The sequence below is a fragment of the Gopherus evgoodei genome, chromosome 5 (assembly GCF_007399415.2).
Source record: "Gopherus evgoodei ecotype Sinaloan lineage chromosome 5, rGopEvg1_v1.p, whole genome shotgun sequence".
In the NCBI taxonomy this organism is placed as follows: Eukaryota; Metazoa; Chordata; order Testudines; family Testudinidae; genus Gopherus; species Gopherus evgoodei.
The window spans coordinates 49,184,823-49,212,490 of NC_044326.1; the positions used below are offsets into that span (position 1 = coordinate 49,184,823).

Genomic DNA, 27,668 nt, shown 5'->3' on the forward strand with positions numbered 1-27,668 from the left:
GAATCTTGATGGCTCCCATTGACCCGGACAACTGGTTATAAATGGTTTACTTACCTGCACACCTTCCTGTGTACATGTGAGCCAACCCAGGAAGAATGGAGACTAGGGGTCTTACAGTGACATGTGACCATGTCACATGGTACTGGAATCCATTTTACTCCTTGTACTTTTCCATTGATGAGGTGGGAGTGGGGACAAGCACAGACAAAAGATTCCCATCTTGTGCCAAAGCTGTAAAAAGGGGTGGAGCAGGACAAAGGGGGCTGCCAGTCATGAGAGAACCCCTTCTTACAACTGAGATGTCTGCTGGAGCTAACAAGGACTGTATTGGGGAAAGGATTGGGCCCAGAGTAGAAAAAGGTCTAGTCTGTGAAAAAAAAAAGCTCATTGGAACATCTGAGAGTGAGATATTACCTGTAATCAGTTTCTTAATGTATTAGGCTTAGACTTGCACGTTTTGTTTTATTTTGCTTTGTGACTTACTCTGTTTTGGCCGTTATTATTTGAAACCACTTAAATCCTACATTTTATACTTAATAAAATCATTGTTTATTAATAAACCCAGAGTAAGTGATTAATATCCGGGGAGCAAACAGCTGTGCATCTCTATCAATGTTACAGAGAGTGGACAATTTATGAATTTACCTGTATAAGCTTTATACAGAGTAAAATAGATTTATTTGGGGTTTGGATCCCATTGGGAACTAGATGTCTGAGTGCTGGAGATGGGAAACCTGCTGAGCTGTTTTCAGTTAAGTCTGCAGCTTTGGGGGTGTGCACCAGACTCTGAGTCTGTGTTGCAGCAGGCTAGCATGCCTGGCTCAACAAGGCAGGGTTCTGGAAATCCCAGGCTGGCAGGGAAAATGGGCTCAGAGGTAATTCCAGCACATCAGGTGACAGTACCAAGGGGGTCTCTGTGACCAAATCCATCACAAGTGGGACTAAGGATGGAACAACATGGAGCACTGTAAACTCAGGAGGGCCAAATGAACCAAAAAAATCCCTGAAACAAACAAACAAAAAGCAAGGCAAGGCATTACCGCACTTGCACTTTATTGATTTCCTAATGTATACAGATTAATAATAAAAACCTTCCACAAGGTAATGTCTGTATGTAATTTGGATTTATACAACCTTGTTTCCATGTAGAAACCAGCAGTAGTATGCTTAGCACAGAATATGGTTTTAGAATAGCATCTTTATGCTCTAAGCATGTCAAAGTACAAACAACAAATAAGTTAGTAATAATGAACATATAAACAAACTAAGTGGCTATTAAGCAGTTAGCAAAGTTCATGAATATTGAAATGAGAGGGACAGAAAAAGGCTACACAATGGCATTCTCTCTTTTTAAATTTCAAAATTGTCTTAGGAGTTTCAACTTTCATCTAGATAGCCACCAGAAACAGGCAGAAAAGGGAACCCAGCGTCTCATTCAAAGGATTCTACTTTTAACAGCACAGCACTCCTCCTTGTTCTCACATGTTCTCCTGTGTCAACATCAGGAAGAGACCAAATCCTGCTCTGGTATTTGAACCCATAAGCTTCAGGTTCAGAGACAAAAATGTTGCTACTATAAATGAGTCAAATTAATTCAACAGCAAAAATTCTTCTGTGGGATATAATTACCCTGAAATTTAAGGATAATCCCAGTCAAGTAACTGTTCTGCAAATCTTGAGACACTGAAACCAACACCAGATTTTATCAACATAATTGAAATGGCGTATAGGAGGAGTGCATTATTGACTGATTTTGTTTCTTTCCCTTTGAATGTCTATTGCATTTCAGTAAGTAGCAGGACAGGAGTTGAAGGTGTAGATTGTATTTCTTTGTATGGCCAAATTTTGAGGCATATGAAGTATAGGGCTACAAGTTTTCCTTGTTCTGGAGAGAAGTAAGAGAGGAACCAGTGTGATAACCTATGCTTAATTCAGGGACAAAAGATTCTCAGAAACAGAAAGGCAATATGACTAATGAATAAGACACTGGCGTGAGAATCTGGAAACCTAGACTCCAATATTGGCCCTACCAGTGACCTTGGACAAGTTATTTCACCATTCTGTGCCTCTGTTTCCCTTCTCAGACTTTGTCTCATCTATTTAGACCAGTGGTTTTCAACCTGTGGTCCATGGATCCTTGGAGGGACGTAGACCATATCTGATTTCCAAATGGTTCTGCACCTCCCATTTGAAATATTTTAGGGGTCCAGAAATGAAAAAAGGTTGAAAACCACTGATTTGGACTGTAAATTCTTCAGGGAAAGGCCACCTCTTTCTGTGCATTTGTACAAAGTCTAGAACAAAGGAGCCTTGATCCATAAGAACATATGAATGGCTATACTGGGTCAGACCAAAGGTCCATCTGGCCCAGTATCCTGTCTTCCAACAGTGGCCAATGACGTGCCCCAGAGGGAATGAACAGAACCAGTAATCATCATGTGATCCATTCCTGTCGCCCAGCTTCTGGCAAGCAGAGGCTAGGAATACCATCCCTGCCCATCCTAGCTAATACTCATTGATGGACCTATCCTCCATGAATGTGTCTAGTTTTTTTTTTAACCCTGCTATAGTCTTGGCCTTCACAACATCCTCTGGCAAAGAGCTTCACAGGTTGACTGTGCACTGTGCTCCTATTAATTTCATTTGGTGACCCCTAGTTCTTGTGTTATGAGAAGCAGTAATAACCCTTCCCTATTTACTTTCTCCACACCAGTGATGATTTTATAGACCTCTATCATATCCCCCTCTTAGTGGTCTATTTTCCAAGATGAAAAGTCCCAATCTTATTAATCTCTCCTCATACAGAAGCTGTTCCATATGTTGTCATTTTTGCTGTCCTTTTCTGAACCTTTTCCAATTCCAATATCTTTTTTTTTTTAGATGAGGCAACTAGATCTGCACATGGTATTCAAAATTTATATAGAGTCCAGTATATTTTCTGTTTATTATCTATCCCTTTCTTAATGATTCCCAACATTCTGTTAGCTTTTTTGACTGCTGTTATACATTGAGTGGATGTTTTCAGAGAACTATCCACGACTCCAAGATCTCTTTCTTGAGTGGTAACAGCTAATTTAGACCCCATCATTTTATATGTATAGCTAGGATTATGTTTTTCAATGTACATTACTTTGCATTTATCAACATTGAATTTCATCTGTCATTTTGTTTCTCACTCACCCAGTTTTGTGAGATCATTTTGTAGCTCCTTGCAGTCTGCCTGCAACTTAACTATCTTGAGTAGTTTTGTATCATCTGCAAATTTTGCCATCTCACTATTTACTCATTTTTTCAGATCATTTATGAATATGTTGAATAGGACAGGTCCAAGTACAGACCCCTGGGGGACACAACTATTTACCTCTCTCCACTGTGAAAACTAACCATTTATTCCTACCCTTTGTTTCCTATCTTTTAACCAGTTACCAATCCATGAGAGGAACTTCCTTCTTATCCCATGACAACTTACTTCGCTTAAAAGCCTTTAATGAGGGACCATGTAAAAGGCTTTCTGAAAATCTAAGTACACTATATCCATTAGATCCCCTTTGCCCACATGCTTGTTGACCACCTCAAAGAATTCTAGTAGATTGGTGAGGCATGATTTCCCTTTACAAAAAACATGTTGACTCTTCCCCAACCAATTATGTTCATCTATATGTCTGACAGTTTTGTTCTTTACTATACTTTCAACCGGTTTGCCCAGTTCTGAAGTCAGGCTTACCAGCCTATAATTGCTGGGATCATCTCTGGAGCCCTTTTTAAAAATTGGCATCACATTAGCTATCCTCCAGACATTTGGTAGAGAAGCTGATAGGTTATAAACTACAGTTAGTAGTTCTGCAATTTCACATTTGAGTTCCTTCAGACCTCTTGAGTGAATACCATCTGGACCTGATGACTTATTACCATTTTTGTTCCAAAATCTCCTCTAATGACACCTCAATCTGAGACAGTTCCTCAGATTTGTCATCCAAGACGAATGGCTCAGGTTTTGGAATCTTCCTCACATCCTCAGCCATGAAGACTGATGCAAAGAATTCATTTAGTTTTTTTTGCAATGGCCTAATCATCCCTGAGAGTTCCTTAGCATCTCTATCGTCAGTGGCCCCACTGGTCATTTAGCAGGCTTCCTGCTTCTGATGTACTTTAAAAAAATGCCATTACTTTTTGAGTCTTTGGCTAGCTGTTCTCAAATTCTTTTTGGCCTTTCTAATTACCAGTATGTTTTACACTTCACTTGCCAGAGTTTATGCTCCTTTTTATTTTCCTCATTAAGATTTAACTTCCACATTGTAAGAGATGCTTTTTTTGCCTCTCACTGCTTCTTTTATTTTATTGTTTAGCCCTGGTGGCACTTTTTTGATTCTCTTACTATCTTTTTTAATTTGGGGTATACATGTAAGTTGAGCCTCTATTATGGTGCCTTAAAAAGTTTCCATGCAGCTTGCAATGATTTCACTTTTGGCACTGTACCTTTTAATTTCTGTTTAACTAACTTCCTTATTTCTGTGCAGTTCCCCTTTCTGAAATTAAAGCTACTGTGTTGGGCTGCTGTGGTGTTTTCCCCAGCACAGGGATGCTAAATTTAATTATATTATGGTCACTATTACCAAGCTGTCCAGCTATATTCACCTGGACCAGAGGTATCACATTTAAAATAGCAAAATGAAAAAACAAACATGGAATTGCAGTAATTTGTTACCTATTTGATACTGCCTTAAAAGTTAAATACTTTACATAGCACAAAAAAAACAGATATACAATTTCTATTGTATTTGCTATAAAGAAAGTTGAAAGTTATTTTCACATGTTCCATGTTATTTATATTAATGTATCAAGCTATTTATCTAGCTTGATACATTAATTAATGAACAGTTGACTTTTAAACAGCTACTTGCCACCATTTCATTAAAACCCATGCAATGTCTGCATTCTCTGTTCAGATTTTCTATTTATTATATGTGAGATGAACTTACCTCCAATATCTGGCCGAAGTTTACTGTCATAGCCTTGAAGTAAGGAATCCAATATGTGAGTGACATCTCCACCATGAATCTTTGGTGCAAGTACCCAGGTTTTGTTGACTGTTAGATCTTCATCATCCTCATCATCTGCTTTATCAGCACTGATTCAATGAAACAGGAGGGAAGAAAAATAGTGAACAAAATACACACTGCTTGAAGAATGAAATGATAAAAAGAGTAAACATGGCAGTCTAGTTATTATGTAGAATCAAGATTTGAACGTATTCTGGTACCAGCACATAGTTACATCTAATTGATGGTTACTCATACACGTAATTCAAGGAAATTGCTCTGGGCTTCTAATCAAAGCGCATCAAACTGATAGTAGTAACTATGTAGTGTTCTAAGAATCCTGTGGCACCTTATAGACTAACAGATGTTTTGGAGCATGAGCTTTCATGGGTGAATACCCACTTCGTCAGATGCATGTAGTGGAAATGTCCCGGGGCAGGTATATATATGCAGGCAAGCTAGAGATAATGAGGTTAGTTCAACCAGGGAGGATGAGGCCCTGTTCTAGCAGTTGAGGTGTGAAAACCGAGGGAGGAGAAACTGGTTTTGTAGTTGGCAAGCCATTCACAGTCTTTGTTTAAACAACGACACCATCACAGGACCTAACCAGATCAGCCATACCATCACCGGTTCATTCACCTGCACGTCCACCAATGTAATGAATGCCATCATATGCCAGCAATGCCCCTCTGCTATGTACATCTGCCAAACTGGACAGTCGCTATGGAAAAGGATAAATGGACACAAATCAGATATTAGGAATGGCAATATACAAAAACCTGTAGGAGAACACTTCGACCTCCCTGGCCACACTACAGCAGATCTTAAGGTGGCCATCCTGCAGCAAAAAAACTTCAGGACCAGACTTCAAAGAGAAACTGCTGAGCTTCAGTTCATCTGCAAATTTGACACCATCAGCTCAGGATTAAACAAAGACTGTGAATGGCTTGCCAATCACAAAACCAGTTTCTCCTCCCTTGGTTTTCACACCTCAACTGCTAGAACAGGGCCTCAGCCTCCCTGATTGAACTAACCTCATTATCTCTAGCTTGCCTGCATATATATACCTGCCCCTGGACATTTCCACTACATGCATCTGACGAAGTGGGTATTCACCCATAAAAGCTCATGCTCCAAAACGTCTGTTAGTCTATAAGGTGCCACAGGATTCTTTGCTGCTTTTACAGATCCAGACTAACACAGCTACCACTCTGATATATGTAGTGTTCTTGTAGCATGTTGATCCCAAGATATTAGAGAGGCAAGATGGGTGAGGTAATACCTTTTATAGGAAGAGCTTTGTGTAAACTCGAAAATTTGTCTCTCTTATCAACAGAAATTGGTCCATTAAAAGATATTACCGCACCCAGCTTCTCTTAGCAGTAACTATGGGAGTCATAAAATGTATCTTGGCAAAGAGACATGGCTACCATTAATTATAATAGAGCATATGGAACCCATAAAAGTCATAGTTACAATGCTATGATAAGCAAAGGTATTATAGGCAACAAAAAGGAATTATATTATCCTTGGAAGAAGTTGCACATCAATACTGTTTAAAAAAACATTATTGCTTTCCATTATACTCCTAGAGTAAGATTTTTCAGAAGTGCCTAAGGGTATATCTACTTTGCATTTTAAAACCCATGGCAGCAAGCCTCAGAGACCTGGCCTTCAGACATGGGTTCATGGGGCTTGTGTTATGGCACTAAAAATAACAGCGTTAACCTTATAGCTTGGGCTGGATTTCAGTTTCTGAAACCCAACACCTTGCCTGAGCTTCAGAGCCAGAGCTCCAGCCCAAGCTTGAAATCTACACAGCTGTTTCTAGCATTGTGACAGGAGCCTGTAGACCCAAGTTCTGAGAGTAACTGCTTCAGGTTTAAAATGTAGTGTAGACATATTCTAGTGACTAATGTTCACAAGTCTCACTGAAAGTCACTTAGGTGATTTGGAAAATCCCACCTTTAGTTTTAAAGTTTTAAAGTTTCACTTTCCTATAGTGAATTAATGCCATTAAAATGTGTTGTTATAAATGATGACAGAAGGATTACAAAAATCAATGCATATTTTTAATCATTAGAGGGAAATCTTCAAAGTTCTTAAGTCCTAAATGTCTAAATGAACTGAAAAGTGTTACGCACATATAAATCAAGTCCTCATGATTCTGTTCCATCAAAATAGAAATTAAAAAGAAAAAGTTCTACATGGAGAGAACTTTAAGCCTATAGAGTCAAGTATCCAAACAAGTCAGGAAACGACACTGCAAGAATATGAATGCTCAAACTTAACTCTGCTCCTTTGTATAGATACCCCAAATTAGTCTTTAATCAGATGAACTACAATTTCTCAAAATACATAATTAGGGCTAGTTGAAAAAAAGTCTATCAAAACTGATTTTTTCTAATTAAAAATTGAGATTAAAACTAAACTATTTTTTTCACAGAAAATGTCGGCTTTTGGATGATTAATGTTAGTTCGGTTTTGTCTCTCAGTTTAGGAGGTGGAAAGACTTTTCTGTCTCACATAGTGCCCCTAGAGGGAAGATTGGGCTGCTAGGGTGATGTGCTAGATGTCCAGGCGGTCAGGGGGAGCCGAGCACTGCTTTCTTCCCCTCCCTGCTACAACTACTATGGCTGCTCAGTCTGTTCCTGGGGGGGTTCCATTGCAGTACATGTTGCTGCTGCAGTTGTGAGGACAAGACCTTGGAACGTTCCTGGTGTTTGGTGTGCTGCCAAAATTAAGCAGGCCAAAGAGGGAAATTGCTATTTTCAGTGGTTTAGAAATAAGCCAAAGCTGAATGGATTTTCATGGAATGAGCAAAAGGCACCTCTCTGATCAACAACTGGGGGGTTAATAAGTATTCAAAAAAAGTTTTAAGAGTCTTTTATAATAGAAAGTGATAGGCAACCTAGATACCGGGTTCATTGCCAGATCCCGCTGTAATAGCGTGGAAATCACTTTAGTTCCTTAGACTTGAAAGGCACTGCATAACACTTAGCATCTTTACAGTACTGTACAGACATTATCAGGGCCGGCTTTATGAAGGGCGGGGCCTGATTTGAATACCCGGCAGTGGTCCGGGGCTTCGGTGGCACTTCGGCGGTGGGGGGGTCTGCTCTGGGTTTTCCGTGGCACCGAAGGACACCCCCACTGCCAAAATGCCACCGAAGACCCCTGGAGCAGATCCCCTGCCGCCGAAATGCCGTCCGACTCCCCGCCGCTGGGTAAGTAAAAAAAAAAAAAAATTAAAAAGACGCCAGGCCCTGGCGTGAGGCCCGATTCCGGGGAATCAGGAGAATTGGCATAAAGCCAGCCCTGGACATTATACAAATATCAGCAATTAAATATTTAAAGATTCCCATTAGTGGAATTCCATAATAAACACTAAAATGAGTATTAACAGAAGTCTCACAACTGTATGTTCATCTTTTCAGAATTACCAATTGCTAATATTTTATGTTTTTACCTACTTGGTTACTCTAATCACTGCTTAAATTTAGTAAGAGCGTATGGGCTCTGTACTGTCTTTGCTTTTCCCCTTGAGGCTAATGAGTAGTTAGACTGAATGTACAACAAAATGTACATTGGAAGGAGATATCAGTGCTGTGGAGCAACCCTTTTCTTCTTTTTTATTTAAAGGCTCCAGCCCTGCAACTGTGACTCGGCGCAGACAGAATCTGAACGTACCAAAGGCTCCCTAAAACCAGCTCCATGGAGATGCAGGGGCTTTTTCATTACATTCTGAAGGAATAGATTAAGTGGATATGATCAATGTCTCCTTTTAGTGACCTTCCCACACCAAAATTAAGAGCCACCAACTCATAGCTAAAGGAGTTATGTCTTTAGCTCAAGCGGTAAGGGTATAACCAAAAGATCTGACTGATTCCAGCACTTTCTAAATTATAGTACTTTGATGTACTCTGCCATAGATTCCCCTCTTTATACATTAAACACAGGATAGAATTTAAATATAACTTATTTCACTCCCCCCGCAATCAATGGGAACATTCCCTCCCCTCAACTTTGAAAACTCTGTACTACAAATACAAATATAAACTTTTATAAACTACTAACATCAATATCCATCAGTAATATGGTACTAGGAAAACAAATGGAAGAATTCCCTCCTGGCATCCTTTAGTTTTTTCAAATTCACTTAAATAATGATTCTTATTAAATGCCACATATCTTATTTTGATTATTTCTCCATGGTCTATATTTTAAAAACTCAATATTCTCTCTACCCAATGACAATGAAGGGGTATTTTTGTTCATTTTCTTGGGTAGCTATACTTTTTCTATGGCACAGAGGTGAAACTGTTTAATTGAAGGCTATAGCTTGAATATCTGGCAAGGGTAGACTTGGGATAGAAACCTTTTTATTACTGTGCCATAATAAAAATAAATTGATACTCATGTATATTAAAGTGACCCTTCACTCCCATCTTCTGCCACAATCCTTACCACTAAAACTTTACCCATTCCTAAAACCAGTGGAGAGAGGACAATTTTACTTTTTTATGTATATTTATTTTCTTCCAGTTTCAGTCACAGAATATTTCTGTACTTCCACTGCATGACATCTCTTTCCTCCTGTGTATTACGGGAAGTGTAAAGTAAAGGAAAATAAATATGATTTATCTCAACAAGATCCACACTCTATGTTTGTAGGCACTAAGATTAAGAATGAATTTGATAAGACTCTCAAACATTAAAAATTTACTGTTCCATGGCACTACACTAATTATCACTCATTATACTTCAGATGCTGAGTTTGACTTCACTATGAATTCTTTTAAAATAAAAATAAATTTGAAGGAGCATAAAAAGTCTCACCATAAATATAAAGAAATTTCATTTCTAAACAGGGGGTTTTATTACAGTAGCTATGATGATAAACTGAACAGTAACTACATATATACGGTTAACTGTAATTAGACAAAAAGTGCCCTAATTATGCTCTATACCCTCCAACTAATTAAAGACATTACCATGACTAATAAATCCCTGAGCATAAATGACTAATGACTGAATAAGTCTTTTCAGCATCAGGCAGCATGTTCATCTTTAGACTTTAATATCATAGGTCTTTGTTCTACTTTTAATATGAGGGAAAATAATCAGATGAGTTTTAAGTTGTAATTAACATCTGTCAGGTTATGCAATGAATTATAAAAAATAAAGCAGTGATACTGCTCCTTCTGCTGGATGCACCATATGTAAGGTTATGCACCAACCAGGGATTATATGCACACTATAAATGTAAGTGCCTAAACGCAATCAATCACCATAAAGATTAAATGTTTCAGATAAAGTGACCTTAGAGTTTTCATAAATGAATTAAATGATTAATTGTGGTTGATAAGATATTTTATTTCTGGATAATGGGAACTAATAGTGCACAAGCCACAGGGGAGTGTACAGTGTTTGTTATGACTTTATGAACTTGGAGACTTTGCTTTCCTTCCTAACACAGAATAATACTTATAATAAAAAGTTATGATGAGATGTCAGTAAGGTGGTCAGAACTGGGTCAACATTTCAGGTCAACGCTTTTGTAAAAGAGCTGAAATTTGCACCTATCTTCACTATTGCTTTGAACAGAACTAATAGCATTGCACTTACCTTTAGTCAAAGCCCATTCTTAACCCCTTCATTGCTCTGAGTAGAACCTCAGATTTACAAACACCTTGGAAATGGAGGTTGTTTGTAACTCTGAACAATACATTATGTTTTTTTCAAAAGTTTACAACTGAACACTGACTTAATACAACTTTGAAACTTTACTATGCAGAAGACAAACGATGTTTTTAACTATCTTAATTTAAATTAAACAAGCACAAAAACTGTTTCTTTACTTGGTCAAAAAACAGTTGTTTTTTTTTAAAAGTTTCCCTTTTTTGTTAGTAGTTTACATTTAACAAAGTACTGTACAGTACTTGCTTTTTTCGGGGGGTGCAAAGGGGGGCCCGCTTTGCTGCCTGACAGTGTACTTCTGGTTCCAAATGAGGCGTGTGGTTGACCGGTCAGTTTGTAACTCTGGTGTTGTAATTCTGAGGCTCTATTGTACTTCAGTGCCTATTAACAGTCTACTGAAGTCACTACCTTGGTATTCATGACACATCCCCCACTCCAGCTCCATATACCTGGGACATTTGATACTGGTTAGATATGAATGAACCAAGGACAAAGTTGAAAACAAAAGGAACAGTTTGCATGATCAACAGACACCAGAGTACTGCTACATTAAGAAGACCCCGTCTTGGTTCTGTTCCTTTGCTTTATAGGCTGGCAAAGGCTGCAGTGCCAGTGCAGTCAGATTGGGAAGAAGGGAAAGGGGAAAGCCAGTGCTTCACAATGCATAATCATCTAGAGATAATTAAAGATATGGCCAGAGCCAAAATATATTTTACAGAACCTAGAAGTAAGTAACAGCAAGACTTGCTCTGTGTGTGCTCTATCCTCCAAGGCCTTGTGTGAGTGTGAGATGTATCCACTAAATAAAAATCATTACAAGAACAAGACTCACAGGAGTAACAAATTAAGTTAACAAAATTAACAGCCCCCACACCTTGTTACTCATTTATAGTCCCACTAGGTAAAACCCTTCCATGCTGCACATAAGTGAGCCAATCACATAACTCAAGCAATGAAAACCTGGTTATACCTTTTTGGGCTTCCCACTCTGTTCTGTCTAGGCCTCCTGTGTAATGTAGACTGTATTAATTAGAATTTTGTCTTCCATTATTTTTTTCTTTTTAATTAAAAATGTGATTTTGCCTTTTTGCCTGGACAAAGTGATGATTTCCTCATCTTTGTGTTATGCAAATAACCATCCTTTCTAATGATACAGTTTGAGATATTTTGCACAGACTTTGCATTTATACAATAATTCTCTATTGATAAGCCTTCCAGATAAGTCTTGCAGCTGGTCGGACACCTGAACAGCCACTATCCTACTCCAGAGCATTGTACATGGTCCTATATTATAAAGAAGTTCTTTTTCATGGCCTGGTAATGAGGCTTCAGAAATTGGATGAATTGGCCAAAGTTCACATCATCAATAGGACCTGATCCAAAGCCCATGAAGGGCAAATAAGAAACCAAAACAGATCAGCTGTGCCTTCCATGGGTTAGAGAAAGGCTGGGAGTCCTGGATATACAAAAATATTAGTCATCGGTAAATATGTATTATTTCATTTCAATGGGTACTTAATCCAGAGAACTTCCCACCTCTTTGGCTGCAATTGGAGAACTAATCATATTGGATGGGGGGAAGAGAGGCATTCTTAGTAAGGATGTTAGAGTAGATCAATCAAAGATAATAGTTTGATTCAAAGGGGGAGCATATATATGAGGTAATCTCTATGTTGCTTTTGATGTATTACCAACCCTTGTGTTCAAAAGACATGAGGCAGGCCTCCATGTTTACTACTCAGAAGGAACCCTATACACTCTCTTCCATCCCTCGGAATGTCGGGTGGCTCCTCCTGTTCTCTGCATTCCCCAACAGCCCTTTCTAGTCTACCTCATGTCCATACATTCCTCTCAATTTGCCTCCAGCTTCCTCTATTCCCTGCTCCCCACATTATCCTGCATCCCTTTATTCTGCTTCCTGTACTTCACATTCCTTTGACTCCTCATAACTTCCTGTCCTATCCCCTAAAACATTCCCTTTCCCCTGCTCCCACAGTCTCATTTCCTGATGGCAGGCTGGCTTTGGAAACAATGGAAGCCACCAGCCTCACTTTCACTTGCAAAGAATAAAAGGACATGGAGGCCATTTTGCTGAGGGCAAATGCAGTCTCCCATTTTTGTCAATGTGATGACAATAATTCTGGTTAAAGCCAAAACTTCACAAGCTTGAAGTCAGACATTCATGGAAAACCATTTAAAAGGAACCCCAAATATCACAAGTGTCACAATAAAGTTGCAAGAGCTGACAATAATGGCTACATATTTTATATTATGGAGGAATATGATGAAAAGCTAGGGTTAGATTTAAATACTAATCAGTGTGTCCTTGTATATGAATAAATAAAGGCCTTAGAAGTGCTTTGAATATAACTAGCCTTTTTCTGCTCAAGACATGTAACTCCTAACGATCAGTTCTGCCACCCTTTTTCACATTACCTTCCCAAGCGGATCCAATGATTTCAAACAAGACTGCTTGCAGATGGTGCTATTAAATGTAAGAATTGGGCCCTAAGGCAGTAGAAAAATTTAAAGTAAGAGGAAATCTGAATATACTGTTAAAATATATTGTACACAGAAGTCAGAGGCACTTTCACTGAGCAAGAGGAATGGTTGAGTTATTAGAGAATATACTAGATAAACAATTTTTGTAACATTAAATATTAAAAACTTTGTTTAAAAATGAAAAACACTCAGCTCTCTAATAGAAACCCATTCAGTTCTCTTTCAATCATTCTGTGTAATGAAATCCTTTGCCAATTTTTTTAAATGCCCAGGCAATTAAGCTAGCAGTATCTTAATGGGTAGGCCAAGGTGATCAAGCCTCTTCTGATTCATCACAGATTAGTAATATATCTCCAAAGGACATTAAAAAAAATCTCCCACAAATAATAAGCTCAGCAATTTAAGTTTAGTCACAGCAAAATCTTCACTTGAAACAGTTTTCTTATATTTCTAGTTAAATGACCTTCAACATCTGTGATGCTTGCATAACAAAGTCTATCTGAACATAGGTAACTGAACTTTCAGTACAACCAAACTTATCTCTGGGTACTTAACAAGGACATTGTCTGTCATCTCTTCCAGTAAATGTTCACTGTTCCAGTTTCACAAGTTCTTTCATAAAATCTTGGTTGAATCTGTGAACAAAGTCACTCACTGAAGAACAGATTCTAAAAGATATTCCATTTAAATGATGCTCTGAAGAAGTTACACATTGCTCTCTTCTGCTTTACATATATTTTTAGGTGGATAGCATCTGTAATAAATTTTAAATTGACCTCTGATGGTTATTATTGTTATTGGTTTAAGCAGCTTTAAAGCTTTAAACTGAAATTATTATTGGACTTAATGTACCAGAGCTATTCCATAACAAAGGCTTCTTTTCTACCATGTATGTTCTGATGTCTCTTGAAAAGTTTTGTTCAGAAGCTGAAGTACCCAAATCAATTTAAAAGTTATTTGAAGCCTTAACAATGTTGCCCATTTTACATAACTGTCCAGAAATCAGTTGAGTTTTTCACTTAACTCTGTTCAGAACCACATGCATTTCTTTGTGCTGATTTCAAAACTGCTCAATTTTGTGATCCCAAAACAATTTACCTTGATTGACAGGGGAATTTCAGATAGGCTGCTTTTGCATACAGGGCTTTTAGCGAGCATTTGCAAAACCTTATTTCCAATATTTTGGATTTACAAAGGACAACACCTAGCTATTCATGCATCTCCTTCTTTCATAATTTGAGGTAAGGAATAAGATTCTCATGTGACTAAAGTAATATATGCTGAAAAGTGAACAACGAGATAACTGCCTCCCCCCACATATACATACACCTGAACATAGTTTGGCTAATTATGTTATCAGGGTCAGCTTAGGTTATTCCCTCACAGTCCCAGGAAGATATCAAAAAATGTAAGAAATATCTTCTCATATGGTTTCTGTGGCTTGGTTTAAAAAAAATAAAATCTTCCTGTAAAAGGTTTCATCAGGAAAGACTATGCAAATACCATCTTACTGAAGACCACACATATCTTTTTTTCCATCACAGATGACAGCAGCAATGGTTTCTCACTCTACTCCATATTCAAGTGGAAATTCCCTCCACTGTAATCTTGTTGAAGATGTTTCAAGTAGTTTATTTTGGATGTAAAAACTTGTGCAGCTTGATAATTGTGACATCCACTTCTGCATTTTAGGCACACATCTACACCCATTGTGAGAAACTCACTGAAGCTGCCTGTCTCATTACCATGACCCCTTAAAGCAAGTCTTTGTCTAGCACAAAGCGCTCATTATTTTCAGCAAGGAAGCTCTTCCTTTCTCCTATTCAGATATTTTTAATGTTACCACCTGAACATCAGTAGAATTCTTATTCTGACTGTGCCAAAGAACAGCTGGATGTTGTAAATGTGATTGGGATTTTCAATTGCAAAATCCTCTTGTAGTAAAAACCATCTCAACTTTTTCCACAAAGCACCTTCTGAAGTCAGCATTCAATATATATCATGCAAACAGAAAAAAAAATCTATCCTATCATGATGAATAAAGTAGTCAGCAAAAGTATTTATACCACTAGCTGACAATGAGGAGTGTGCCCACTCAAATCCTGCTTAGGAAAACTTATTCCAAGTGAATATAAGAAAAACAGAGCAATATGGATTAGCAAGTCTTTGAATGCTTTGATATCCTTCTGAAGTTCCTGATATCAACAACACATGAGTCAAGTTGAAAGGTCCTTCTGATTTTTGAAGTTCATCATTTTTCTGTTTTTTGGCCAAATCCTGCAATTAACTGAGTAATTAAATGTAAACAAACTCTACACTCTAATGTGGAACTACCCACCCAAACCAAACAGGGATAAATAAGTGGAGAATTATCAGAGGACCCAAGATAAAAGGGTAACCTTAGGTAATTACACAGTCTAAGTATTTACAGTCATGAAGGGGAAAAAAGGTATGGAAAAAGGATATGATATTCCATTAATACTGAAGACATCATGTTGGAAGTATAATAAAGCCTTGTGTATCTGAAATTTGTGTTGTCCAGAACAAGATCACATCTCCTGGGGGTTTCATATAAGGAAAATAAAAGTACTTGTTAATGGAGAATCTTCAACCAGTGAGAGTGGTTCTAGTGAGAACCACTAGGGATCTATTCTTGGCCTAATGTTGCTCAGTAGCCTTATCAAGAATAACAGGAGATATACCTATCTCCTAGAACTGGAAGGGACCTTGTGGTCATTGAGTCCAGCCCCCTGCCTTCACTAGCAAGACTAAGTACTGATTTTTGCCCCAGATCCCTAAGTGGCCCCCTCAAAGATTGAACTCACAACCATGGACTTAGCAGGCCAATGCGCAAACCACCAAGCTAGCCTTCCCCATTAAAACAAGAAGCTCTGTTTATTTACAACAGTCACTACCAAGAAAAAGTAAGGAGTTACTTGATCATAGTTTACAAATACCTATTACGGGGAAAGATTTCAAACAGTAGACAGTGTGACAAAGTGGGATCTGTCTCTATCAAATTGTGAACTCTGTTTTGTATTGCAACTCCACTGTGACCTTTATTTTGTAGTGTATCCTTCTATTTTAGATTATAACATTTATTATTTGGTGCGTGACACCTAATGTCTATGGCTGAGAAACATCATAGAGCAATCTAGGATCACCAGCTTTGATGGTCTTTCAATACTGGCCCATCATCATGGGAATATGGACTCTCAACACAGAAACAAGATTGGAAGAAGAGGTTGGAATTTCCCAGATGGAGCACATGGGCAAAAAGCAGCAGACTGTACTTAAGGAGGGGGCTTTTCGAGCAAGAGGGTCCATAGATGTCCTTATGCCAGAAGACCTGGCTGTAGAGAGGGAGAAGCAGGAGGGACACTGCCTTGCCTGAAATGCTGACCAGACCTCAGACTCTCAAAAGTGATGTGAGACTAATGAGGATGTGCCTCAGTATGTTATTTTGCATAAATCTGTAACTCTCTAGTACTTTCTTGAGAGTAAAAGTGAAGGTGGTTAAGAAATTCCTTTGCTAAGCTTGTATTCCTTGCTTGCTTGTCACTTTGTTCCTGAAGTAGTAAATTGAGAACTTGGGAGTGCCTGCAGTGAGGATGATCTGAGAGAGTGTATATGAGCAACTAAGGGCTCAGGTGGGTTGAGACTTTGGATCAAAGTTTAAGGCAGATGGGCTCTAGAGCCCCTGACCATATCCCAAGGAAGTGTGTCAGATGTAGAGTCAACACCTGACACTGTGTCTGAGAGATCCAGATTTAGAAACAGTGAATGGTCACTACTCTGAGTCGGGGGAAGGCGGGTTAGAAGTATGTGGAATACAGTGATCAGGTCCACTCAGAACAGACTGGAGACCATCCAGAGATGAGGACTGGGATTAGCAGTAACATATAGCTCTTTAATCTAGAATAAAAAGCATAACAAGATCCAATGTCTGGAAGCTGAAGCTAGACAAGTTCAAACTAGAAATAAGGCAAAATAAAATAACTAACCATTGGAACACCTTACCTAGAGACACAGTAGATTTGCTATACTTCACAGTCTTTAACTGAAGACTGGATATATTTCTGATTCGCTATAGCTCAAACAGAAGTCATGGGCTTGATACAGAAACTATTGGGTGAAATTATATGGCTCATGTTTTGCAGGATGTCAAACTACACAATCATAATGGACCTTTCTTACTTTAGAAATCTATTAATAAAAACATATTTTAAAGACCCTCTTGAATTTTAATAAATACTTGCATTCATCTCTCCCATTGCAGTGATGTGAGGAATCCAAAATACAGTGCTGGATATGCTTTCCCTCTCCTTTTAGACATATTACCTGGCATTTCTGCCCTTTACATTTCATCTTGCTATTTCCTGACAACATTTCTAGTCTCCCAAGGTTCTTTAGTATAATTTCAGTGTCCTCACAGCTGCTAACAATTTAGGCCCTGGTCCTTCAAGTACTAACACAATCTAACTTTACATGAGCAAACAGATTAATTGAACTCATTGGAACTACTTACATGCATAAAATTACTCATGTGTGTAAAATTGTGCAGGACCAAAACTTTAGTTTTATCTTCTGACTGATTCAATACATCGTTTACTCCAACTTACAGTCATTAATGTTAAATAAAACTAAGTTTCTGTGTCTCCTCTACACCATCCTACACCAGAAGCTTCCCTTTAGGGTCATAAATATTAACATAAGAATAGCCATACCGGGTCAGACCAGAGGTCCATCCAGCCCACTATCCTGTTTACCGACAGTGATCAATGCCAGGTGTCCCAGAGGGAGTGAACCTAACAAGTAATGATCAAGTGATCTCTCTCCTGCCATCCATCTCCACCCTCTGACAGACAGAGGTTAGGGACACAATTCCTTACCCATCCTGGCTAATAGCCATTAATGGACTTAACCTCCATGAATTTATCTAGTTCTCCTTTAAACCCTGTTATAGTCCTAGCCTTAACAACATCCTCAGGACAGGAGTTCTACAGGTTGACTGCACTCTGTGAAGAAGAACTTCCTTTTATTTGTTTTAAACCTCCTGCTCATTAATTTCATTTCGTGGCCCCTAGTTCTTATATTATGGGAACAAGTAAATATATCTTTTCCTTATTCATTTTCTCCACACCACTCATTATTTTATATACCTCTATCATATCCCCCCTTCATCTCCTCTTTTCCAAGCTGAAAAGTCCTAGCCTCTTTAATCTCTCCTCATATGCAACCCATTCCAAACCCCTAATCATTTTAATTGCCCTTCTCTGAATCTTTTCTAATGCTAGTATATCTGTTTTGAGATGAGGAGACCACATCTGTATGCAGTATTCAAGATGTGGGCATGCCATTGATTTATATAAGGGCAATAAGATATTCTCCATCTTATTCTCTATCCCGTTTTTAATGATTACTAACATTCTGTCTGCTTTTTTGACAGCCGCTGCACACTGCATGGACGTCTTCAGAGAACTATCCATGATGACTCCAAGATCTCTTTCCTGATTAGTTGTAGCTAAATTAGCCTCCCATCATATTGTATGTATAATTGGGGTTATTTTTTCCAATGTGCATTACTTTGCATTTATCCACATGAAATTTCATTTGTCATTTTGTTGCCCAATCACTTAGTTTTGTGAGATCTTTTTGAAGTTCTTCACAGTCTGCATTGGTCTTAGTTATCTTGAGCAGTTTAGTATCATCTGCAAACTTTGCCACCTCACTGTTTACACCTTTCTCCAGATCATTTATGAATAAGTTGAATAGGACTGGGCCTAGGACTGGCGCTTGGGGAACACCACTAGTTACCCCTCAACATTTAGCATTAATTCCTACTCTTTGTTCCCTGTCTTTTAACCAGTTCTCAGTCCATGAAAGGACCTTCCCTTTTATCCCATGACAGCTTAATTTATGTTAAGAGCCTTTGGTGAGGGACCTTGTCAAAGGCTTTCTGGAAATCTAAGTACATTATGTCCACTGGATCCTCCTTGTCCAAATGTTTGTTGATCCCTTCAAAGAACTCTAATAGATTAGTAAGAGATGATTTCCCTTTACAGAAACCATGTTGACTTTTGCCCATTGCTATTTATTATCACCACTTCTCTCTGCTACTGGTAACTGACATGACAACATGGTTATTCTGTTAAGACATACTCACAACTCAATGGCTTAAATGCAGTTAGATGGTTTTTTATACTTTGTAATTAAAAAAAATAAAACAAGCAATGATTTTTGTAGGTGATGCCACAGAAATGGGGAGGAGTTAGATGTGATTTAAGTTCTATTGACATTGCTTTGCCAATTATGCTGTACACAATGGTGTTGAGTCATAGTGACTGGTCACCTAGATGGTAGTGCAGTGTCAAGGTACCCAAACTCTTCAGGTCTGAATAGCATTGCCTATAGTTTAGTTTCTTGAATTCACAGAAACCAGATATTTTGTTATACAAAAGAAATTATAACTTCACTGTGGGTTCAAGCAGAAACTGAGGTGCCAATTCTGATAGTTACACTGCAGAGATAGTCTCCATATGGATGCAGGGGTCTGACTAAAGATAATGGGAGCCTGCCTGGATAGTTCTTTTTGCAGAATTTCTGCCTGAATGGGTAATGGGGAACCTCTTATTCAAATACAGGTATATGTCACAAGACCCTCATATTAAAAGTGACTGGCAAAGCTTTAATAACCTATTTCATCTAGTTTGCCAAAGTTTGAAAGTTTCCTTTTAAGTCACGTGTAAGAAAGCACAATTATTTTAAGAACAGTTTCTTCTCAGTACTTAGCTATGACCTGATACGCTGTATATTAAATCAAGAAAATGTTAAAAAGGGGTTAAATATTAATAAAACAACTTTCACTTAAAAAACAAAAACAAACAAACAAACCAAAACCAGTTAGAGTTGCTAATGGACAACAGTGTCCTTTCTTATCACATCATATACCAAGCACATAAAAGGAAATTAACTGTTACGAACATCATAAATATTGTATTGTCACCAGGGGCAGCTCTAGGGATTTTGCCTCCCCATAAGAACATAAGAGCGGCCGTACCAGGTCAGACTAAAGGTCCATCTAGCCCAGTATCTGTCTACCGACAGTGGCCAATGCCAGGTGCCCCAGAGGGAGTGAAGCTAACAGGCAATGATCAACTAATCTCTCTCCTGCCATCCATCTCCATCCTCTGACAAACAGAGGCTAGGGACACCATTCCTTACCCTTCCTGGCTAATAGCCATTTATGGAGTTACCCACCATGAATTTATCCAGTTCCTTTTTAAATATTGTTATAGTCTCAGCCTTTCACAACCTCCTCAGGTAAGGCGTTCCACAAGTTGACTGTGCGCTGTGTGAAGAAGAACTTCCTTTTATTTGTTTTAAACCTGCTACCTATTAATTTCATTTGGTGACCCCTAGTTCTTGTTATTATGGGAACAAGTAAATAACTTTTCCTTATCCACTTTCTCCACATCACTCATGATTTTATATACCTCTATCATATCCCCCCTTAGTCTCCTCTTTTCCAAGTTGAAGAGGCCTAGCCTCTTTAATCTTTCCTCATATGGGACCCTCTCCAAACCCCTAATCATTTTAGTTACCCTTTTCTGAATCTTTTGTAGTGCTAGAATATCTTTTTTGAGGTGAGGAGACCACATCTGTACACAGTATTCCAGATGTGGGCTTACCATGGATTTATATAAGGGCAATAATATATTCTCAGTCTTATTCTCTATCCCCTTTTTAATGATTACTAACATTCTGTCTGCTTTTATGACCACCTCTGCACACTGCGTAGACATCTTCAGGGAACTATCCACGATGACTCCAAGATCTTTTTCCTGACTCATTGTAGTTAAATTAGCCCTCATCGTATTGTATGTATAGTTGGGGTTATTTTTTCCAATGTGCATTACTTTACATTTCTCCACATTAAATTTCATTTGCCATTTTGTTGCCCAATCACTCAGTTTTGTGAGATCTTTTTGAAGTTCTTCACAATCTGCTTTGGTCTTAATTATCTTGAGTAGTTTAGTATCATCTGCAAACTTTGCCACCTCACTGTTTACACCTTTCTCCAGATCATTTATGAATAAATTGAATAGGATTGGTCCTAGGACCAACCCTTGGGGAACACCACTAGTTACCCCTCTCCGTTCTGAGAAAATACCATTAATTCCTACCCTTTGTTCCCTGTCTTTTAACCAGTTCTCAGTCCATGAAAGGACCTTCCCTTTTATCCCATGACAGCTTAATTTACGTTAAGAGCCTTTGGTGAGGGACCTTGTCAAAGGCTTTCTGGAAATCTAAGTACATTATGTCCACTAGATCCCCCTTGTCCAAATGTTTGTTGATCCCTTCAAAGAACTCTAATAGATTAGTAAGACACGATTTCCCTTTACAGAAACCATGTTGACTATTGCTGAACTGTTTATGCTTTTCTATGTGTCTGACAATTTTATTCTTAACTATTGTTTCGACTAATTTGCCCGGTACTGACATTAGACTTACCGGTCTGTAATTGCCGGGATCACCTCTAGAGCCCTTTTTAAATATTGGCGTTACATTAGCTAACTTCCAGTCATTGGCTACAGAAGCTGATTTAAAGGACAGGTTACAAACCTTAGTTAATAGTTCCGCAACTTCACATCTGAGTTCTTTCAGAACTCTTGGGTGAATGCCATCTGGTCCCGGTGACTTGTTAATGTAGAGTTTATCAATTAATTACAAAACCTCCTCTAGTGACACTTCAATCTGTGACAGTTCCTCAGACAGTTCCACCCACAAAAGTTGGCTCAGATATGGGAATCTCCCTAACATCCTCAGCCGTGAAGACTGAAGCAAAGAATCCATTTAGTTTCTCCGCAATGACTTTATCGTCTTTAAGCGCTCCTTTTGTATTTCGATCATCAAGGGGCCCTACTGGTTGTTTAGCAGGCTTCCTGCTTCTGAGATACTTAAAAAACATTTTGTTATTATTTTTGGAGTTTTTGGCTAGCCGTTCTTCAAACTCCTCTTTGGCTTTTCTTATTACACTCTTGCACTTAAGCTGGCAGTGTTTGTGCTCCTTTCTATTTGCCTCACTAGAATTTGACTTCCACTTTTTAAAGGAAGTCTTTTTATCTCTCACTGCTTCTTTTACATGGTTGTTAAGCCACAGTGGCTCTTTTTTAGTTCTTTTACTGTGTTTCTTAATTTGGGGTATACATTGAAGTTGGGCCTCTATTATGGTGTCTTTAAAAAGGGCCCATGCAACTTGCAGGGATTTCACTTTAGTCACTGTTCCTTTTAACTTTTGTTTAACTAACCCCCTCATTTTTGTATAGTTCCCTCTTTTGAAATTAAATGCCACAGTGTTGGGCTGTTGAGGTGTTCTTCCCCTCACAGGGATGTTGAATGCTATTGTATTATGGTCTCTATTTCCAAGAGGTCCTGCTATAGTTACCTCTTAGACCAGCTCCTGCGCTCCACTCAGGATTAAATCTAGAGTACTCTCTCCCCTTGTGGGTTCCCGTACCAGCTGCTCCGGCGGTTTGCCTGCCGAGGGTCCTCCAAACCTGCGGGACCAGCGGACCCTCTGCAGGCAAGCTGCCGAGGGCAGCCTGCCTGCTGCCCTCGGGGCGCCAGCAGAGTACCCCCCGCGGCTTGCTGCCCCAAGCACGCGCTTGGCATGCTGGGGCCTGGAGCTGCCCCTGATTGTCACTACAAATACATTATCCTTAGAAATTATTAAGAAAGGCATATTTTATCACAACAGCCTTAACACTTTCATTGATGGACTGTTGTGAGAAAAAAGGAAAATTGTTGCTATCTATAATTCAGTATATAAATATTTTCCATAAAAGGATACATAAAGATGGAAAAGTTTTATTAGTCAAATATATTTTTATCCACTAAATTACATTTTTGATAAAGTATAATTGCTATTTCTTGAGAATAATGTATATTGGTAGGAGTGTGTATCAATATTGATTTATGTTTCAGTTGTCCATCTATGTGCATTGGAGGCTGATCAACATATATCACTTATGTGTAGTAATAGCTTATGTTTCTTTTTCATGAAGGGTTTTATATTGTATATATTTAGAGATTACTAATAAAAGATAATTAGTTTTATTGGGTTATATTCTAGGTTTTTGTGTCATGGTGATATATGCATTTATTTATAGTTACTGTGTTTTTATATTTAGACAGCATAATATTTACGATCTTATTGCAAAACACAAACATGGAGGTTGTTTGTAACTCTAAAAACAATATTATGGTTGTTCTTTCAAAAGTTTACAACTGAGTATTGATTTAGTACAGCTTTGAAACTTTACTATGCAAAACAAAAAATGCAGCTTTCCCTTAATTTTTTTTAGTAGTTTACATTTATAGTACTGTACTGTATTTTCTGGGGGGGGGGGTTGTTGTTTTTTTTTTGGTCATCTCTGCTGCTCTCTGATTGCATTTTTCTGGTTCCAAATGAGGTATGTGGTTGACTGTCAGTTCGTAACTCTGGTGTTCATAACTCTGAGGTTCTAGTGTACATTGTTCCAGCACAACCACCATACACCACAGAAAAAGCACCACAACCTTATCTTCATCACAGTAAGGATACCAACCATTTAATACCCCTTTCTTCAAACCTGAGCAAGTGTAATTTCACAGAACTGTGCAGAAAGGATAGTAGAGAAGGGATGGATGTCTGGTCTGATCTGTTTGGCTATATCTATGCTCCAGTTAAACACAGTGGCTGGAGTTGGATAAGATTTGGGGATGGGATGTTGGAAGGTTGGCATCTGTAGGCAGTGTTAAGGTTGTGATTCATGTGCATCTCTAGCTGGTAGTCTAGATTAAAAGATATGTACTATCGGTACTCAACTTTTCATTTCCTTGCTTTTAGGTTTGCACTAAGTTTGCTACTTACATAGCAGTCTTTACTGACATAACAGAGAATGTCCAATTACGTCCCTTGAAGTCTGAGTGGTGCGAAAGGTGAGAACCTTGTATCAGAGTTTGGGGATCTCCCGTCCTGAGCAATTTTTGGAAAGTGTCTGCAGTTTGGGGCATTGTGGTCTATTCTTGAGGCAAATGTTGCTTTTTAGAATGTTTTTCACATGAGCGTCAAGGAAAAGCCATCTCTGACAGAGATTAGAACAGAATGCAGAGAAGCAGAAAATTCCTTCCAAACTTCCTTTCAACTTAGTGGCAGAATGTTAAGAAGGGGCTCTGGAAAGTCCCAGAGAGCTCCTTGCAGAACATCAGTGAACTGCAACAAACTACACATCAGAGATTCAGTCTCGAGAAAACATACCCATTTGTGGTCACTTGGAAAAGCTCTCAACAACAAATATTACCAATTAGTCTCTGAATGAAAAGCAGCTGATATAGGTACATACATATTTATATTGAAGGTTCCATATTATCTGAGAAGAGATTGTGAAGCCCAGAATAAAATAATTCACCCTGGTGCATTTTTTTCTCTCACTGGAGGGTTCTTCATTAACTTATTAAAAATCCATACCTAGTCCTCTCAAACAATCATACTTTATTTTTAATAAGTGAAAAATGAAATGTCATGTGCAACTATTTAAGAGAACTCTTTCTGTCTTTGAAACTTAGTATTTGGACTGATTAAATGAGCATACATATTCTTTTCTCCCAAATCACTTGGTAATTTCCTTCATACCTGAGGCACAACATGTTCATTAAGAAATTTTCTGAAGATATACAGCTATGCTAGGTATCATTTCCATCAATGCCTTTGAAAAATGTTACCTTAATCTGACAAGCTTTTTAAAAGAAACAGACACTAATACATGCCAAAGAAAAGGGTAATCAGTGACGTTTCTAACTGGAATCACACAGCAGTCCTCTGAAGATGAGAGATAAGCTAAGATCCACACACTTCACATGGACTGATAAATGATAGTTCAGAGTAGGGGGGTGTCTAACTTTTAATAGATTTTGTTAAACATATGCTAATGGATTTCTTACCATCCTAGATACTACACATCTGCTACATCATCTCTGAATGATAATCTGATGCATATAGTTAAAAAGATAGGCACACTGGGCAATATTCTATTGCACTATTATAGCTACTTAATGTTTTTTTAATGAATGCATTAAGTAAGCAATAACATGTTACCTCTGAATTATTAAAAAAGTTGAAAGATAAAAAGAAAACAAAATCATCATCATGTTACATCTTTTATGGACATTTATAAATGGCATATTGACATGGTAGAAAATAATGTCTTCTACAGAGCCCATCTGATCAATCTTGTAAATTCGTCTTAAAGTTTGCATTTTCAGCTTCATAGACTTCAACAGCACCTTAGAACCTACCCAGCTGTTCCAAATGTGTACAATGGACCTGATCCTGATCCCATCAGGGACAAAGGCAAAACTCCCATTGATTCAATTGTGCAGGATCGGGATCTATGTCCTAAAGCCACGCAGATAGTACCAGAGTATGGTGAAAAACTAAAATATGATAAGCAGTTGTACAGTTTTTTTGTACAAACATCTTGGTTTATTTCTTTTGCAAATAAATGATTAGACTAAGTTATTTCCCAAATTATTTGTATTATTTATTTACATCAGAGTAATTTTCAGCTACAGGAACAGCAACCTGACACTGGTCAGATGACAAAGATTTATTTTTCACAAACTAAACCAAATCAATAAATGCATAAAACTAATTGCCTAAGATGAAACTCTGATAACTTGCAGCTTGCATGAAACAATTTTTATTGTCTAGTATTAAGGCCCTCTTGAGAAACAGATGCTAGCAAATATGTACAAGCTCTGATAGATTCCTAACTGTACTGATTTCTACAGCCCCCATACAGTGGATATCGAGTGGTAAGAAAAATGCATTATTTTAAAGGAAGAGTAAGTTGAAGATCACTTACTGAAGCAGGGGCTCCACAAACGCTTCTTACTCAAATGACAAACATATCAAGTAAAGTTTTCCTTTATCAGTGTCAGATTCACTAGAGGTGGCTGCGGAGAGTCATTTGCAAAAGAGCTATAATTTATGTTAAGGTTTGTAACAACAACAGGGTACCCTTCTCCCCCCCACCCCCGCCCTTCCTAGAGAACACAGTGCTCTCAGGCAGGTGAAAGGGATGCAAGTCCAAGCTGAAAGTGATCTGACAACAAACGTAAAGGAGGAGTTAGGTGATGGGGGCGGAGGGGAGTGGGACAGACCTGCCCGTGATCTCCGTATTACAATGGGCTACTACTATGCAACGTCCCCAACCCAAAGCGATCAATGAAGGAGGGAGAGAGGCTACTAAGCAGAGCCACTTCAGGTCCCGTCGTCACTTGTACTTACCAGTTCCCCAAACGCACGATCAATAACAGGAGCAGAAGCCTCCCCCTGCTGCAGGGACTGCACAGAGGCCACAGGAAAGAGGGACGTCTCCATGAATCCATTGGCTCTAAGTCTCTCTTCTCTGGTTTTCTTACAAGTCACTCTCTAGTAGTTACTCTGCAATCTCAGTGTCCCCCCAGCGCGTAGGAGCGAGAGGGAGACACCCCCTCCTCCCCAGCCAGGTAGGATCCGACTCTAAAAGGACCATGTAACTTGGCCAATAAGCTCATCAGGTTGCTCCATAAATTATCTTAAAAGTGCTAGACGAATCAAGCCCTCGCAGAGGTGGAGCCTCCTTACTAGAAGGGAAACATGCTCGGCAGAAAGGTTGGCGTCTTTTTAAACGGGAGGCGAAACAAAAGCAACCCTCCCACAGTCTAGAGGATCTTGCAATAGGACAAGGGTCACCTCGGCACTGCTTGATTGCGACCCTAAGCGGGGCGTGGGCGGGGGAACAGAGCTAGGAGCTCCTCGCAGAGCTCGCCACTGCTGTAGGAGGAGGAAGTTGCAACGCGCTTTAAAACAAAACAAGACGGAGGCGGCACAGGGCTGTCCATTGCCGAGGGCAGCGCTCCCGGGGATGCTGCCAGCTCGTGCCCACCCGCGGGACAGAGGCCCCGCGGCGTGGGAGCTGAACGTGCTCCCCCCAAGGCAGAGCGCAAGGAAGCCAATTGCTTTCAGTGCCCTGCTAGCGCAGCGAGCCGCCTCTGGCTGCGCCGTGTGACTCCACCACCGCCCACCTGCCGCCCCTGGGTGCTGCATCCCGCTCCCGCCCAACGCTGTGCGACCCCCCGCGAGCCCTTTGCAGCCTCGTGGTCGCGAGGTACCTGCTCCCCCAGGCCCGCTGCGCTAGAGCAGGAGCGCGGAGCTCGGGCGCCTGTTGCCCGGGCGGTTGCTATGGGGATGGGAAAAGCCGGGCCGCCGCCGTAGCAGGAGAAGAGCGCGCGGGTTTCAGCTCAGGCGCTGCCCTGCACGCTCTGTCCCTGCAGCCAGCCGGGGCGGGGGTTCTGCCGGCTGCCATAGTCCGCAACGCGGACAGCGGCGGTTCCTCATAC

At 39.3% G+C, this 27,668-nt stretch overlaps 1 protein-coding gene across 1 annotated transcript in view; it reads right to left on the reverse strand.

Annotated features, from left to right (window-relative positions):
- GABRG1 (gamma-aminobutyric acid type A receptor gamma1 subunit) overlaps positions 1 to 26,716 on the reverse strand; it is a 66,622-nt gene extending 39,906 nt beyond the window's left edge. The window contains 2 exon segments of the mRNA XM_030565214.1: positions 4,980 to 5,128; positions 26,575 to 26,716. Of these exon segments, the coding sequence (XP_030421074.1) occupies positions 4,980 to 5,128; positions 26,575 to 26,675 (250 nt within the window). The 5' untranslated portion in view covers positions 26,676 to 26,716.
- Between the last annotated feature and the right edge of the window lie 952 nt (positions 26,717 to 27,668).